This window comes from Pelodiscus sinensis, chromosome 32, assembly GCF_052426305.1.
Source record: "Pelodiscus sinensis isolate ZL-2025 chromosome 32, ASM5242630v1, whole genome shotgun sequence".
In the NCBI taxonomy this organism is placed as follows: Eukaryota; Metazoa; Chordata; order Testudines; family Trionychidae; genus Pelodiscus; species Pelodiscus sinensis.
In genome coordinates this window covers 10,316,842-10,333,487 of record NC_143083.1, presented here as the reverse complement: position 1 = coordinate 10,333,487, position 16,646 = coordinate 10,316,842, and the positions used below count along the sequence as shown (strand labels likewise).

The 16,646-nt window shown below is 53.2% G+C and overlaps 2 protein-coding genes across 2 annotated transcripts in view; one reads left to right on the top strand and one right to left on the bottom strand.

Annotated features, from left to right (window-relative positions):
- Positions 1-6,105, top strand: part of LONP1 (lon peptidase 1, mitochondrial) — a 34,720-nt gene extending 28,615 nt beyond the window's left edge. The window contains exons 15-18 of the mRNA XM_075902981.2: positions 51-216; positions 1,890-2,098; positions 4,407-4,571; positions 5,711-6,105. Coding sequence (XP_075759096.2) covers positions 51-216; positions 1,890-2,098; positions 4,407-4,571; positions 5,711-5,875 — 705 coding nt within the window. The 3' untranslated portion in view covers positions 5,876-6,105. The remainder of the gene's footprint in view (positions 1-50; positions 217-1,889; positions 2,099-4,406; positions 4,572-5,710) is intronic.
- A 2,061-nt stretch (positions 6,106-8,166) lies between these two features.
- RPL36 (ribosomal protein L36) lies at positions 8,167-14,424 on the bottom strand. Its single transcript, XM_006126805.4, has 4 exons — positions 14,282-14,424; positions 13,213-13,307; positions 9,632-9,766; positions 8,167-8,298 (listed from the first exon to the last, which is right to left on the bottom strand). The coding sequence occupies exons 2-4, from the start codon at positions 13,303-13,305 to the stop codon at positions 8,209-8,211; spliced, it is 318 nt and encodes a 105-aa protein (XP_006126867.1). The 5' UTR covers positions 13,306-13,307; positions 14,282-14,424; the 3' UTR covers positions 8,167-8,208.
- Between the last annotated feature and the right edge of the window lie 2,222 nt (positions 14,425-16,646).

The following is a 16,646-nucleotide window of genomic DNA, read 5'->3' as shown; positions in this document are numbered from 1 at the left end:
GCTTTATGCTGTGACTGTGTCCTGCAGGGACTAATCATTGTCTTGCACAGGTGTTACGGAAATCGGCCTATAAGATTGTCCGTGGAGAAGCCGAGACAGTTGAGGTCACCTCAGAAAACTTGCAGGACTTCGTTGGCAAGCCAATCTTCACTGTGGATCGGATGTATGACCTCACGCCTCCTGGAGTGGTGATGGGCCTCGCCTGGACCGCTATGGGTAAGATGCAGCTGCAGCAGAGCCAGTGTGGGATTGGCAAGGGGGGGCCTTTTTCACTCCTCTTTCCAGGAGAAACTTACCTCCTTTGCCCCAGTTGGGCAGTACTACAGGTGCTGAATGGGGAGTGGCCGCTGGGAAGCTGAATTACTGCTCTGATGTTTCCATGGCTTTTTTCTGAAAGCAGCTGCACAGGAGAGGAGTTAAAATGCTCCTTACTGGTCCAATGGGAGAATCTTATGAGCATTAGTGAAACACCCTATGTTAGCTCCTGAATGTTTCTGCGTCTGTCCTAGTGGCAGAGAGCCAGGGCGCTGAATCTCCTAGAAGGGCTAAGCAGGAAAAAGCAGGAGGATTGTGGGGGTGGTACAGCAACGCTTAGATGTCTCTGGGATTGATAAACAGGCTATCTAGACTAGGGATGTAAAATCCTGTTTCATCAGTTAACCCAGGGGTTTGCAAACTTGCTGGTACCACGATCTCCTGAAATGCTAAATGAATTTGTATGACACACACCCCTCCCCCCCACTGCTCTGGGTCGCTTCCTCCCCCCTTCTCACCAGATTCCTTGCCCTGCTGGGATTCCTTCAAGGCGTTTGCGGTCCTCAACGCCCTTCCCCCTGCTGGCTCCTTCCCCTGTCTCTTTCTCCTCTGTGCCTCTTTTCTGCTCCTTGTCCCTTTGGTGTTTTCTTTCTCTCTCCTCTCCTCTCCTCTCCATGTGCCCTTATTTACCTCTGGGCATCCCCGACCCAATCCCCCAGCTGCTAGCTAAGGGACCCCACCCTGTCCCAGGTGGGGAAGTATTCGGTCGCCTGGCAACTGTGCCCTGGCTGGCCCCTCGCACATCTGCTCCTGGGCCGGTGCGGCCTCACTCTGCCACCACCTTGCCTCCTCCTGCAGCTGAGCTGCGCTACTGGAGTCCCGTGGCCCCAGCCACACTACACGGCTTGCCAGCAGCTGCCTTCCGCCGCTGCTGCATCCTGCTTCAAAAACCTTTTCACACCAGACTTAGAGAATCCTCTGAACTGTCATTCATGCTTAAATTCGACACTTTACGCCTCGGTCTAAACAAAGACACTAACTATCTTACCTGTTACAAAGATAGCTTCCCCAATTATCAGTTCTAATATCATTAGCTCACAGACATTTACCTCCTCCCCCCCCATCCTTCTTCTGTTCTGAAATTTGATTTGTCCTTTTCACGTGTGTTCATTTTTTTAATTGTATCCTTTGGTATATATGGTTGTGCCAATTTTCTTCCACTATTTGATCTGAGGAAGTGGGTCTGGCCCACGAAAGCTCATCATCTAATAAACCATCTTGTTAGTCTTTAAAGTGCTACATAGTCCTGTTTTTTGTTTCAGCTACACCAGACTAACACGGCTACATTTCTATCACTATTTTAAAATAAAGCGCTTTGGGATTGTAAGGCAAAGAATCTGTAGCCATCCGATCTTGTTCCTGTTGGTGCCACAGTACTGGAGAGCAACCCTAGCGATGCTCTATGCCCTGGCTCGGCGGTACCAGTGTTCTAATGGCTTTACTGGGTCCTCCCCAGCCGCTAGCTGGAGACTGTCAATAAAGCATCCGTCTGACTTTTAAGCTAAGCAATTAACAGCTGTCTAGTCTTGTTCTTGTTGGACTCTTTAAAAGGTTCCTGGTTTCCTTTTCCTTAGGAGGTTCCACTCTATTTATTGAAACCTCCCTCCGGCGCCCCAAAGACAAGGATAATAAGGACGGGTCCCTTGAAGTAACAGGCCAGCTGGGAGATGTGATGAAGGAGAGTGCCAAAATCGCTTACACCTTTGCTCGAGCTTTCCTGATGCAGAAGGATCCCACCCTTGACTTTCTGGTGACCTCCCACATCCATTTGCATGTTCCAGAGGTAAAGAAACCTGGGGTCCCTGGGGGCTGTAGTCCAGGGTAGAGCTGGCATGTTCTCCTTAGAGCCAGTAGGCTGAAGAAACCTCTTAGCCTAGTCGCACGCACTCTGTGGAAAACCTGCTTTCAGCACGTGACAATTTCCCAGACAGTTCCTGACAACATTCCCTTGAGCTTTGCTGCCAGCTCCTTTCCGGCGAGCACATGCTGAGGTGATGCTATGCACGCTGGGGGCTGGGATAGACTTTGCCCTGCTGGGTATATGGCCAAACCCAGGCACAGAGGTGATATAATTTCCCCTTCAGATAACTGGCAGAGAACTAGGAAGCCTGGGTTCAGTTCCCGACTTCAGCAGGTCACACTCAGCAGTGACACAGGCCTCTGACTTCTCCTGGGTGTATCTGCATCACCCACCTGGGTGACTCAGGCTTACGGGACTTACCCTGGCCGTCTAGAACTAGCTGTGTAGACACTGCCTCATAGCCTGGCGTGTCGACTCTGAAGCCTGAAGTAGGGGAGCCAGAGCTTCAAAGCACTGCATACACGGTGGGTTTTAGAGCACAGCTTGACCTGGGCTTGGAGGCGTGTAGATGGGTCCTTCGTGTTCTCCTGGGTCTCTGTGCCATTAAACACAGATTGAAAACCACTGAGGGTATGTCTACACTACAGCACTATTTTGAATTAAGCTAATTCGAAATAACGCATCTATACACAAAAACTATTTCAAAATAGCGTTTTGCTGTTTCGAAATAGCACGTCCACACTGAGTGGGACCCTGAACCGAAGTTAAGGCTGGCCGGAACCAGTGCCGGCAGGGCATCAGGTTAGGACTTAGTGTGTGGGGCTGCTGCCTGAGGCTGATTGAGCTCCGTGCTTAAAAGGACCCTACTCCCACCCTGGACAGACAGTTCTCAGGGTTCTCTGCTTGTCCACCTCAATGAGGGACAGCAAAGCAGTCCTGTCTTTGAGTGCCCTGAGTGCCCGCACTTGGGACACCACAGCACTTGGCCAAATGGAGCCAGAGCTGCTCCAGGGCACCCCGGTGCGTCTCTTGGGGTCGTTGCTATCAGCCCAGCTGCACTTGCTGCAGGCTGCCATCGGGGGGCTGTCAGGATCCAGGAGGCCCTGAGGGAGAGCGTCCGCCCTGAGGAGCCTTCGGAGCCATCCCGGTCCTCTCCACCAGGGGCTAGTGCCCCATTCCTCCTTCATGTCCTTCCACTTACCCCTCCCTAGCCCCCCTTCTTGACACGTATGTTCAAAAATAGAAACTGGGTTTATTGAACAAAACTGGGCCGGGGGAGGGGGATAAGCCTCTGGGGAGACTGGGAAAAGGAGGTGGGAGAGGGGAAGAGAGGGGTGGGGGAAACCTGGGAGGAGGGAGCTGGAAGGGGGGAAGCGAGGGGGAGGGGAAGCTCAGGGATCAGAGTTGGGGGGTCTCGCCGGACCAACCTGACTTTCATGAAGACCTGCTCCTGGGTTCGCATGTGGCCTTTGGTGGCCAGGCTGGCAGCTATCCTGCCGTAGACGGCCGTATTCCTCCATCTAGGGCTGAGATCATGGAAGTTGGGGGCATCCCCCCCCAAACCTGAATAAGGTCCATGATTTCCACCCTGGATCTGGAGGGCGCCCACCTTCTCCTGCCCCTGTCAGGCTCCTGGGAGCTGGCTGACTGCTCCTGGGGAGTGGTGGAGGGCTGGCTGCCAGTGGCTTGCTGGCTCATGTTTTGGGGCCACTGGGTCAGGGGCCTCGGTGGCCACTGCTGGCTCTGGGTTGGCACAGGCACTGTGGCCAGAGTCTACCCCTTTAATGGCTCCGGGGCTGGGGGAGAGGAGAGTAGGTTTTCCTGGTTGTGCCCAGAGTGGCCACCAGGGCTCCCTGGGAAGGGCTGGAGGCCCCCTATTTCGAATTAGCTATTTTGAAACTGGTGTTACTCTTCATAGAATGAGGTTTACCAAATTTGAAATAAGTGCTCCACTATTTCAAATTTATTTTGAAATAGCGGTTTGGCTGTATAGACGCTATTAAAGTTATTTCGACTTAACTTTGTAGTGTAGACATACCCTGAGAGAAGTGAAGCTAATATTAGAGCCACATGGACAGTTGTGATGTTTGAGCGGGTTCCGGATTCCACCAGTAACACCCATGAAGTAAATCGAATGCTGCAACATCAGACAGCAAAGCTGGAGACCTGCTGACGTCTGGTCGTGGGCTTTGCTGCCGATCTGTGCACCGCCATGCCAGTAAGAGGTGCCCCCACACAGCCTCGGACGTGGTTTGAATGGTTGCCAGCGTGTGGCTTTTTCTCCCCCCAGGGAGCCACTCCCAAGGACGGACCAAGCGCCGGGTGCACAATAGTAACGGCCTTACTGTCCCTGGCCATTAATCGTCCTGTGAGGCAAAACGTGGCCATGACTGGAGAGGTGTCGTTAACGGGAAAAATTCTTCCTGTGGGTGGAATCAAGGAGAAGACGATTGCAGTAAGTGCTTGTTCCCATTGCCCATGCTCATCCGCTGGTGCACTGCAATGGAGAGGCCCCTCAGGGAGCTTGCTGTGATTGGCCGCACTGTGCGACCAGACTCCTGCTGTCGGGGGATTAGCAGCAGGTTGTGGAGACGGGGGGCTGAGGTAATATCTCATTGGACCGACTGCCCTTGGGGAAGGAGAGGAGCTTTTGAGCTACACCGAGCTCTTCTTCAGGCCTGACCCAGCTTGTCTCTTTCCCCAACAGAAATGGGTTCACTAAATGTGATTTACCTCAGCCACTTTGTCTAATAGCCTGGGGCCAACATGGCGCCAACAGTCCTGCAGACAGTCGGTTGTAGTGTGGCCTGTATGCATGGCCACAAGGCCAGCTCTTTTTGGCACCATCGCGCTGGCCTTGTGCTGCACCTGAGACGCAGCTAGTGCAGCGGTTCTCAACCTGCAGCCCCCATCGGCTCACAGCTGTAGCCCACGTCACATCCTCAGGGCCATACAGGTAGTATTGGATGTGGCCCACAATGCCCCGGGGTGGAGAACCACTTATCTAGCATGTTAGAAAACCTTGCAGGAGGGTGGAGTTTGAACCAGAGGGTAGGGAGGGGCTGGTAACTGAAGATTATCTAGCTTGAATAGCTTCTGGAAGAGTGAGGGGTCTATTGGAGGGGGGGAGAGTTAAGGATAGTGGGAGAGTTAAGGATAGTGGTAGGTTTGCTTCTCTGAAGGAAGCATTGATAACCTCTATTGGTGGTGGGCAAAGGCAGCCTGCTTAGCCCTTTACTACCCTTTATTCATTGACTCTATATTGTCCAACCCAACCTGGGTTAGACCAGGGGTTTAAAAGCCTTCCCGTTGGGTACCCAAGTATCCACATTTAAAAAAAAGAACCAGGCCTATTAAAGTGATTCATGGCTCAGACCAACCATGGCAGCATTTCTATTTCCCGTGTTCTGGGCATGTCATAGGGTGGAGGAAAATGTTTAGACACTGACAAATTGAGAGAGAGACAGTATTATGCAAAATGCAGGACCGTGCTAAATGGAGGGGGTGTATTTTTCGCAAAGCAATGTTACAGATTTTCCTTTGCTAAACTGACTTCCTACCACGGTCCATGTAAACGTGTCCTTTCCTCTCCAGGCCAAGCGAGCTGGTGTTACCTGCATCATTCTCCCATCCGAGAACAAGAAGGATTTCTATGACCTCGCTGAATTCATTACAGAAGGACTGGAAGTGCATTTTGTTGAGCACTACAGCCAGATATTTGACATAGCGTTTCCAGACCTGGCTACTCCTGCAGGATGACTTTTGTGCGCTGGTTGTACTGACAAGGTGTTGGGCCCTGGCTGCTCTTACCACCCCAAAAGCAAGCTGGTCTGGGGCAGTTAAACATCTGGAGCATAACTATTGCTGCTGCGCAGCCACTGCAATTGATCATGGCTTCATTTACTATTGCCTTGGGCAGTGAGAGGCATTTCCCACTTCTGTTTACAAAGTGATTTAATTATGACCAGATTAAAATATTTCTATTAAGATGCGCTGGCCCCAAGCTGTGGAGCTCATCCGTTGTGCCTCAGCTGCTGAAAATGGGATTCAGACGGGTGTATAAGTTAGGGATGTAATAGTGTAGTTGATTAACCGATAAGCAAAAGCTCCTAGGTAAATGCTATAGACCAGTGGTCCCCAACCTTTCGTGGCTGCCGGGTGCCATGGGGCGGGGCCGCTCACGTGCCGGGTTTCCGGGGGTGGGGCCACACATGTGCCGCACGCTGGGGGTAGGGACTGCCCATGCACGCTGAGCCCAGGGCTGGCACCATGCATGTGCCACGCGCCCAGGGCAGGGGCCGCCCACACGCCCAGGGCTGGCACCACGCATGTGCCGGGGGCGAGGCCAGTCCAGATGATTTGGCAGGCGCACAGAAATACCCCGGTGGGTGCTATGGCACCTGCGGGCACTGTGTTGGGGACCACTGCTATAGACTAAACATCTCCGGCAGCCAGGTTCAGGACCTACCCCTGCTGCAGCTCTGCATTTAAAGTGTATTAAGGTAGGTGGGACAGGCAGCCCCGCTCAGCTCCTGGACCCAACACAAGTTGGAACTCAACCCCCCCCTCCCGGACAGTAACTGCTGCCTCTGTGTCTGCAAGGGGAGCTGGTGGTGCAGTACTGGCTCGCAGCTCCTACTGGGCAAACCCCTCCACTATAAATATATTCCTTGGGAACAGCTATATTCACCACTTCCCTGTAGCTGGTAATGCTGGCCAGTGGCTGCTGATACAGGCACGTACATGATCAGGTGTAAGGCAGTTCAGAGAAAAATCTGTAAAAAGGAACAAAGCTAAATCCTGGCATTTCACTTCGGCCTCAAAGGTAGCTGCAGCCTTTCTCCTCCTCTCCCTCCCCCAGGTGGGTGCAGCTGAATTGTCTAGTTCAAAAAACCCCACACTCCTGAGATGTTTCCTTGGGGGCAGCTAGCGCTAGCTGCAGCTGTCATTAAGAGACGATGCTCCCCTCAAGAGCTGCTTTAACTTAAGGGCTAGTTCAGGCCTGGGCAAAATACAGCCTGGGGGCTGGATCCGGCCCATGGAAGCAGTGGGGAGCCCCAGGCAGGCTCCCCCACTTGCCCCATGCAGAAACACAGCTGCAGGGCTCAGGTTCTGTTTTAAAACTAGAGGGGAAGGTGGCAGATTCAGGGGCTGCCCCAGCCCCAGAAACCAGCCAATGGGAGCTGCTTGTTGGAATAACAGGCAACCATGAAGAACCAGGGTCCCTCTTCACTGAAGCACATGGCCGGGCAAGCAGGTAGGCTGGCTGGGAAACCTTTTAAGCTCTGCCAGCAGTCTAGTTTGGCCACTGGCTGGTAAGTTTCCTGGCCCCAGCCTGCTTCTGGCACCCCAGCCCTTCCCTGCCCCTCCCCCAACTCAACATACTCAAACCCACTGTCCCTCTCATACCATCTCCCAGATCTGGCACCCCAATCTCCTGCCCAAGATCCCAATACCCAACTACCCTAGGTCACATCCCAAACCCCAGCACTCCAGTCCCCTACCCTAGGTCACCCAAACTCCAGTCTCCCTTCTGCAGCCCAGTCCCTTACCCCGAGCTCCCTTCACCCAACCTCCAACCCAGACCCCGCATCTCCTCCATTAGTATCATGAAAGAGTGCAGCCCCCAACCTCTTTCTTGGAGTGCCCCACCCCTGGGCTAGTGAATATAGGTCCCCGTTTGCCCTGATCTTTAAGGCAAGGAGTTCCTTCATGGATAGGCCCCTGCATTCCTGTCTCTGCTGCTGTGTCCAAGCCTGGGATTGGGGAAAGGACTCAGACACCTACTTCTTCAGGAGACTTTCCCAGCAGAGGACAGACCCAGATTTGGTTCTTGCTAGCAAAATGAATAATCCCAACCCACCACTTCAGCCCTCTCCAGAAGGGGCAGCGTCAACATTCCCCTTCCTTTCACGCAGCTGCCCAAGCTAATGACATGCTGGTTCTTCACCCAGACACAGTGTCCTGCTGCAGAAGGGAGACAAGTTTAGCCCTTTAACCCCGCCCCCCCGCCAAGCTTTCTCCGGTTGCTAATAACGATACCACGCTGCTGTGGTCTGAGCACTTTAATGAGTTATAGGAGTTGGTGCCGCTTAATCCTTCTTGGCAGCGGCCTTCCTCATGGCTGCCAGAACATTGCTGAGCTCTTCCCGTTTCCGCTTGGCTCGAATGTGAGTGCCAACCTGTACACGAAAGAAAGCACCAGCATGAGCCATTACCCACTACAGCACCTGCATGAAATCCCGTGTCTGGCCCTTATTTCTGCCTTTCATTGCTCAGGCTGCTTGGGGAGACAAAGCAAATATATGTGCATGGGCAAAAGCCTGTACAGTAGAGTCCCGATTATCCGACCTAAATGGGACCCACAGGTGGGCAGATTACCAAAAATGTCAGATAATACGGAGTACAGAACATTACTGTACAGTAGTTGATTCGGGTGCTCCGGGCGAAGGGCAGCAGCACTTGGGGGATGTTCTGCTTGGAGGCCACTGAGAAGGGCGGCAGCAGAAGCAGCATCAGCAGCACCCAGAGTGCCGGGACAGCGAGCGGGGCCATTCTCCCGGCCTGCGCCCAGGGGCTGCAGGGAGGGAAGGGGCCAGGCAGGGATGGGGACCAAGCGGCGCCGGCAGGAGGCTCCAACCCACGGGCTGGACTCTCAATCGCCCGCCACACGCTGCAATTCAAGGGACGTCAATGGCTGAGGCAGGGGAAACGGGCCCGGTCACATGGCAGGTCACATGGCGGGCGGGCGGCCAGCCGGTGGCAGCACGGGGTTTTAGTTTTGCTTTCAGGGCTGCTGCTGGAGCCTCTTCAGCCGGGGAGGCGGCATGGCAGCGCGGGGTGGCTGGCCTTGGGGGCCGCATACTCGCGCTGTGCTAGGCTGGATGGGGATGTCTCGCGGAACCCCTGACAATGGTCCGTGGAACCCCAGGGTTTACCCGGCTATGTCGGAGAAAGCGGAATGTCGGATTACCGAAGGTTGGATAATATGGACTCTACTGTACTAAGATTACAAAGCAAACAGGCTTGAAGAAGTGAGAGAGAGAGAGAGAGAGAGAGAGAGTGTGTGAGAGTTGGGGGGGTCCTTCCCTTTGATGGCACTCCAATCAGCTCCCCCCCCCCCATCGTTCTCTTGCATGCAGAGCTCACATCTCCCCTTGTTTTCAGAGCAGTTTTATTTCCGTCTGGTCCAAGTCGCTGGGTTAGCAGCATCAATCCAGCTGCAGCTTTGCAATATAAGAGAAGCAATTTCTGGATCTCCCTTCGGGGTTTCCCTCAAGGGAGCTTCTCTACATTCTCTCCACCCCGAGCTCAACTTAGGTTAGACACAACTGTAGGCTACTCTTGTACATGAGACTTCCCTCAGGCTCCTGAGGGCTCATGGGAAGCAGAACCAAGCTGGCTGTAGGGTGGATTCTCTGATGGGGGAAAAGGAGGGAGAAGAATGGAAGGGGAGGGGCTCGCAAAGCTACCTAGGATACTCATCCTCTGCAGGATGAGGCTCAATTCACTTACCCTTTTCTTTATGAACTTCAAAGCACGTTTGTCCTTAGAAACTTTCAGCAATTCCATAGCACGTTTCTCATAGGGGGCAAAGCCACACACCTCTCGGATCATGTCTCGCACAAACTTTGTGTGTTTGGTCAGGCGCTGCAGAGAGACCATGGTTCAGTGTAAGAAAACATCACTTCCCTAAAGCCTTGCTAAATCAGTAGTTGGGCTATATGCTGCAGGCAACTGGAAGTTGTTGAAGAGCCAGAACTGCTGTGATTCTGGTATCAGTTACGCACCTGAAGAATACTTCAAGGAGACCCCAGCTTCTAAAGGAAAACAGGGTCTCCTTGGGAAATTGTTCATTCCTCATTTGTTACAGCTGCGACAAGATGACATTTCAGATGCAGTAACAAACCTTGTGCAAGCAGCAAGGTTTGAGAAGAATGCCATGTACAGAAGCAAAGACTATACAGACGCTGTAGGTCTGTGTAAATAGGCAGCCTTCCGCATGCACGGTACCTCATGCACAGCTGGCACAAGAACACAAAAAATAAAGCATAGGTGAACCCAGATCAACTCAGGATCCGAGTGTAAATTGTGAATGCCACCGCCCGCAGATGTACACAGTAGGGGTGGCTAAGAGAGGCAGGACAAAGGTGGTTACTAAGGAAGGAGAATGAAGCATGTAAGAGGAGTCATACAGGTCAGACCAAGGGTCCATCTAGCCCAGTACTGTCTTCCAGCTGTGATCACTGCCAAGTGCTTCAGAGGGAATGAAGAGAACAAGGAGTCAAGTGATCCGTTCTGTCTCCTTTTCCAGCTTCTCCCCTAGCAAAACCTAGAGTGTGAGGCTGCATCTCTGCCCATCCAATGATGGCCTTCCCCTCACAAATTTATCAAGCTCTTTTTTGAACTCTAAATGTTATAGTCTTGGCCTTAACAACATTGTCTGGCAAAAATCTAAGGCTGACCCTGTGTTATGTGAAGAAATAATTCCTTTAGTTTGCTTTTAAACCTGCTGCCAATTAAGTTCATCAGGTGACCCCTGTTCTTGTGTTACAGGAAGGAGTAACTAACACACACTTCTTTGGCCACTATCTCCACACCAGTTATGATCTTATAAGATCTTCATCATATCCTTCCTTAGCTGTCTCTTTTCCCAGCTGAGAAGTCCCCGTTTTATTAATCTCTCCTCATATGGAAGCCACTGCATACCTTAAACGTTTGGTGGCCCATGGATATAGAAAACTGACCATACTCAGAAAACATTACAGGCTCATACTGAGGAAGAGCACTGATGGTTCTATTTCTCAGTGCCTCAGTTCTGCAGGCCAGATCCCATCTGCCCCCAACATTAGCCAGAGGGTCAAACTCTTCTTTTCCTGGCCAAGTGACTGGGAGTGGGAAAGACAGCACTGAGCTCAGCTAGTTCTCGTTCACTCCCTCCACTAACTCTGCCTTGGTCACTCTCTTTGACAGTGCCCATTCGAACACAAGAATTTCAAAATGCCAACAACTGAAATTAACAAATCAAATACTGTGTTTGTTTGGGTTCACTATCTTGGTATAAAACTAAATGCTGCAATTCATGCCTATGAGACTGGTACTAAAAATCCTAAGAATCCCACCAGCAATTGATAATCACCGGCTCTGCCAGAGTTTCCTCTAATTTTTCCCCACACATGTGCAGCGTGATTTTAGTTTTGTGCACTGATAGGGAGGTGACGTGTCACATGTCAAAATTCATGTGGTGGTGATGCGGTTGGGGTGCTTGGCTCAGGGCTGGGGTATGAGCTGGGGCTGGGTGAAGGGGTTAGGATTCAAGCTGCTCTGTGTTTACAATGGGGAGAGAGAAACCCGCACCCCTAGCTCGCTGCCTCTCCCCTGGCCACAGCAGATCTGGCTGGGCAGGTTCCCGTAGCACCTGTACAGTGCTTAATAGGTTGCTAAGCGTCCACACAGCTTACAGGAATGTAGCCTTGTGTGGGAAGAGCCCTGCTGAGTAGCAGCAGCACCTGGAAAAGCTTGAGTACACTGACAACTTTCCGAATCCCCACACTCTGGAATGTACCACCACCATAACACTATTCTGCCACTATTTCTCTCACTACTGCCAAGTCAAGGCCATGCCTCTTACTGCTCATGCATCCTCAAATAAGGAAAAAGTTACAACCTGGTAACACACAAATATATGCAAGGGTCTTAAACTGCAGCAAGGGCATTTTAGGTGGGATATTAGGAAAAGTTTCTCAACAAGCAGCTGGAATAAACTGCCCAGGGATGTGGTGGAATCTCCATCACTGAAGAATTTTTAAAAGCTAGTTAGACATGAACCTCTCAGGGGTTCTCAAACTTCACTGCACTATAACCCCCTTCTGACAATAAAAATTACCAGGAGGGCACACCAGAGCCAAGCCCACATAACCCCTGTTGCCCAGGGGGGCAGAGGGATGGGTTAAAGCTGAAGCACAAGGCTGCTCCTCTGGGTGGGAGGCATGTAACCTTAGCCTTGGGTGGTGGGACGTGGCCACCAGCCTTGGTGAATCCATTAAATGTCTCTGACAATTCCTCATCTAGAGCAGGGTTTTCAATTTTCTTCTCACAACCTCGTTGAAAAAATTGTTGATGCCCGTGACCAATTATACCTTTTGACTAGTGGGCAGGCTCTGGGGTGGGAGATGGGGGAACAGGCTTACATCCTGTGGCTCCCAGTCAGCAATACAGTAGGGATGCAAAGGCAGGCTTCCTGCCAGTCCTAGCACTGAGGGATGTTCTGTGTCCAAAAGCAGCCAACAGCAAGTCCAGCTCCTAGGCAGAAATGCACAAGCAGCTCTGTACCCTGCTCTTTTCCGCAGACACCCCTCCTGAGATGTGGCCAACGGGAGTACAGAGCTGGGGCTTGGGGTGGGGCAGTGAGCAGAGCTCAGTGGCTCCCCACCTAGGAGCCAGACCTACTAGGGGCCACTTTCCGGCAAAGCGCGATCCACGGGGCCAGAACAGGCAGGTGACCCAGCCTCTGAAAACCAATCTAGATAATACTTCGCCCTGCCATGAGTGCAGGAAATTGGACGAGATGTCCTTCTGAGGACCCTTCCAGTCCTCCTCACTCCACACCACACACTTCAGATCTTTATATGTACCCTAACACACCGAAACCCTCCCAAGTGAGGGAGGCTCTGCTACCAGGACAATAAAAAGCAGAACTGACCAGGAATTAGAAAGAAAAGCTCTGCACTGCCCAGAGTCAAACCTTGCCTGTATTAAGCACCCATGGGTTCCTGCACTGTGCTGCTCTGGGCAGACAGTAACTTCCCAACTGCTTCAACAGCTGCAAGTCACTGAGCATTGTAGGTCCCGTCACAGCCCCCCACCAAGCATCAGCTTTTAAGCCAGCCTTCCCTCTCTCGGTGCCGAGGTCTCAGCCCTCGCTCTCCCACAAGAATGGGAGACACCCCAGCCAGCTACCTCCAGAGGATTCAGCACCGTCCTGCTCAGCTCTAGGAGCCAGGCATGTGGCTGGCAGTGGGTCCAGCATCACCAAGTGGCACAGCAGTTCCAGGTCAGGTTATGGGCTCTGGACACCCAGCCCGACATTCACTCACCCCTCTGCGGCGACACTGCCGGGGCTTTGACACGTTCTTCGTCACCTTGTGACCCTTGCTAAGGCCAACGGCCATGGGGTAGCGGATCGCCATGTCTGCGGGGAGAGCGGCAGTGGGTCAGCCGTGGCCCTGCTTGGCCCCCACCCCACGTCACTAACGCCCCACCCTGAGAAAGCACCTGCCATGCCCCGGCCCAGCTGCCCACCCCCATGGTACTGTCCAGCCCAGCACCAGCCACCCCTCCCCGGCCCCACTGCCCACCCCCATGGTACTGTCCAGCCCAGCACCAGCCACCCCTCCCCGGCCCAGCTGCCCACCCCCATGGTACTGTCCAGCCCAGCACCAGCCACCCCTCCCCGGCCCAGCTGCCCACCCCCATGGTACTGTCCAGCCCAGCACCAGCCACCCCTCCCCGGCCCCCCTGCCCACCCCCATGTTACCGTCCAGCCCAGCACCAGCCACCCCTCCCCGGCACAGCTGCCCACCCCCATGGTACTGTCCAGCCCAGCACCAGCCACCCCTCCCCGGCCCAGCTGCCCACCCCCATGGTACTGTCCAGCCCAGCACCTGCCACCCCTCCCCGGCCCCACTGCCCACCCTCATGTTACCGTCCAGCCCAGCACCAGCCGCCCCTCCCCGGCCCCCCTGCCCACCCTCATGTTACCGTCCAGCCCAGCACCAGCCACCCCTCCCCGGCCCCCCTGCCCACCCCCATGTTACCGTCCAGCCCAGCACCAGCCACCCCTCCCCGGCCCCGCTGCCCACCCCCATGTTACCGTCCAGCCCAGCACCAGCCGCCCCTCCCCGGCCCCGCTGCCCACCCCCATGTTACCGTCCAGTCCAGCACCAGCCACCCCCCCGGCTGGAATCCACGGCCCGGACGCCACCCCCATGTAAACCCCCCAGCACCAGCCACCCCCCCAGCCCGGCCTCAGCCCACGCCCCCGGCCCGGCCTCAGCCCACGCCCCCGGCCCCCCCACATCTCGGATCTTCCCCCACCGGGAGCCCCCAGCCCCTCCCGCCAAAGGATGGACGCGGATTCTCCCGACCGGCCAGGCTCGGCCTCACCTGCCCCAGGCCGCACGGCGCCGCACCGGAAGGAGAAAGAACGAGACCGCGCGCGGAGCTCTGGGATAGCCAACACTCCTTCCGGTCCTCCTATGCTGAGGAGAGGGAGTGCGCCCGCATGAGAGAGGGGAACTCCTAAAGGGGCGCTCTAACCATAGAGGGGCGCTGTGCGTCAGAGAGAGGCTGATTCAGGCTGCGTGAGAGCTGGGGCGGGGCGTGTGTGAGCTCAGCCCCGCCCCCCACGTGTCTTGAGCACAGCAGGGCTTGCTAGAGTCCAGGCGCCCATGTGCCTGCAGGAGGCCTTAGCTGGTGCGCTTGCCCTGCCAATGCACCTAGCGCTGGGTCTGGCTGCTGCCTCTGCCCAGTGGCACTCTGGCCTCTGTGCCCAGGCCCACCTATTGGTGTGGGACCGTCTGGCATCAGTGCCTGGCACCATGTGTACTGGGGGCCTTGTCTGCCAACAGTCCCCTGTATGGTGGTGGCCTGCCATGGCTAGTGTTCTTGTCGTGTCATTGGCACCTAGTGCTGTCTGCTGGTGGCGGCCAGTGTCCCATCTGCCAGCAGGAGCCTCTAGGGCATCAGTGCCTGGCCCTGTGTCTACCAAAAACACTATGTGCCAGTTGGCTCCTTACCAGCAGCCCCCAGGACTGGTGGTGCCCTGGCTGCCTGCGGCTTTGTGCCCCATCTGCCAGCAGCACCATGTCTGGTGGCTGGTGCTGACACAGTCCTCGCTGCAGGGCAGCACTAGAAGACAGGTTCTAGCTGCAGCCTGTACACTGGGACCCTCCTGCAAATTCTAGAGCCCAGGGTCTTGACCAGCCTTGGCTTTTACACAGCAATTACCTAGTCCCTTAGCCTGCATCAGTGAGCACAAGCAAAAAGGTGTGCATTAATTAGTGCTGACATAGGGCTCACTGGATGGATAAGTTCTCCCACTCGTCTATTAAATCTTCAGTTCTGTAGTCCTTTGGACTTGCTCTGTTTCTACCACCAAGGAAGTAAGAACTATAGGGCCTGATGAGTTTACACTAGTCAGTGCTGCTTGCTGTGGTCTCTTTCCTCCACAGGAGGAGGGATTGTTAGCTTTGCGTTTAAGTTAAGCCTAATGTTGAAAAGGGGCTCCATGTTTCTCAAGAAGTTATGCAAGTTTTTCCCAAGATTTTTCAGAGGATGTCATACTATCGATCCTCATAGACTTTAAGGTCAGAAGGGACCATTATGATGATCTAGTCTGACCCCCTGCACAGTGCAGGCCACAAAATCTCACCCCCACCTCCTAGAATAATCCTCTCACCTATATCAGATATTGAAGCCTTCAAATACTTTGAAGACCCCAAGATGCAGAGAATTCTCTAGCTGTGATCTGTACCCCATGCTACAGAGGAAGGCAAAAAATCTCCAGGGCCTCTGCCAATCTACCCTGGAGGAAAAGTCCTTCCCGACCCCAAATATGGCAATCAGCTAAACCCTGAGCATGGAGGCAAGACTCATCACCCAGAAAGTTCTCTATAGTAACTCCTATCATCCCTCCATTGACCTATTTCCCACTGATAATGGTCAATTAGTTACCAAGATCATGTTATCTCATTAAACCATCCCCTTCATAAACCCATCTAGCTTAATCTGGAAACCAGATAGATCTTTTGCCCCCACCACTTCCCTTGGAAGGCCATTCCAGAACTTCACTCCTAATGGTTAGAAGCCTTCGTCTAATCTCAAGTCTAAACTTCCTACTAGCCATCTTATATCCATTTGTTCTTGTGTCCACATTGGTATTAAACTTAAATAATTCCTCTCCCTCCCTGGTATTTATCCCTCTAATATATTTAAAAAGTGCAATCATGTCTCCCCTCAGCCTTCTTTTGGTTAAAGTAAACAAGCCAAGCTCCTTGAGTCTCCTTTCATAAGGCAGGTTTTCCATTCCTCGGATCATCCTAGTGGCCCTTCTTTGTACCTGTTCCAGTTTGAATTCATCCTTCTTAAACATGGGAGACCAGAACTGCACACAGTATTCCAAATGGGGTCTCACCAATGCCTTGTATAATGGCACTAATACCTCCTTATCCCTACTGGAAATACCTTGCCTAATACATCCCAAGATCATATTAGCCTTTCACAGCCATGTCACAATGGTGGCTCTCATTCTATAATCAACCAGGACTCAGAGGTCCTTCTCCTCCTCCATTACTTCCAACTGACGTGGCCCCAGCTTTAACTAAAATTCTTGTTATTCTTATTAATCCCTAAATGATCCTGTTGGTTAATAGTACTAGGTGAGTATTCCTTCAGATGTTATGGAAGCTCTCAGTGTACAACAGTTGATAATTTGTTACTTTCCCCATGATCAGCTTTTCTTTCACTGCTA

Bases quoted from the DNA above. Each gene is read 5' to 3' on its own strand.
- RPL36 (XM_006126805.4), bottom strand. From the start codon at position 13,305: ATGGCGATCCGCTACCCCATGGCCGTTGGCCTTAGCAAGGGTCACAAG. The intron at 9,767-13,212 runs GTGAGTGAATGT...GTCTCTCTGCAG, and splicing joins GGCAGTGTCGCCGCAGAGGG to CGCCTGACCAAACACACAAA. The intron at 8,299-9,631 runs GTAAGTGAATTG...TTTCGTGTACAG, and splicing joins TGAAGTTCATAAAGAAAAGG to GTTGGCACTCACATTCGAGC.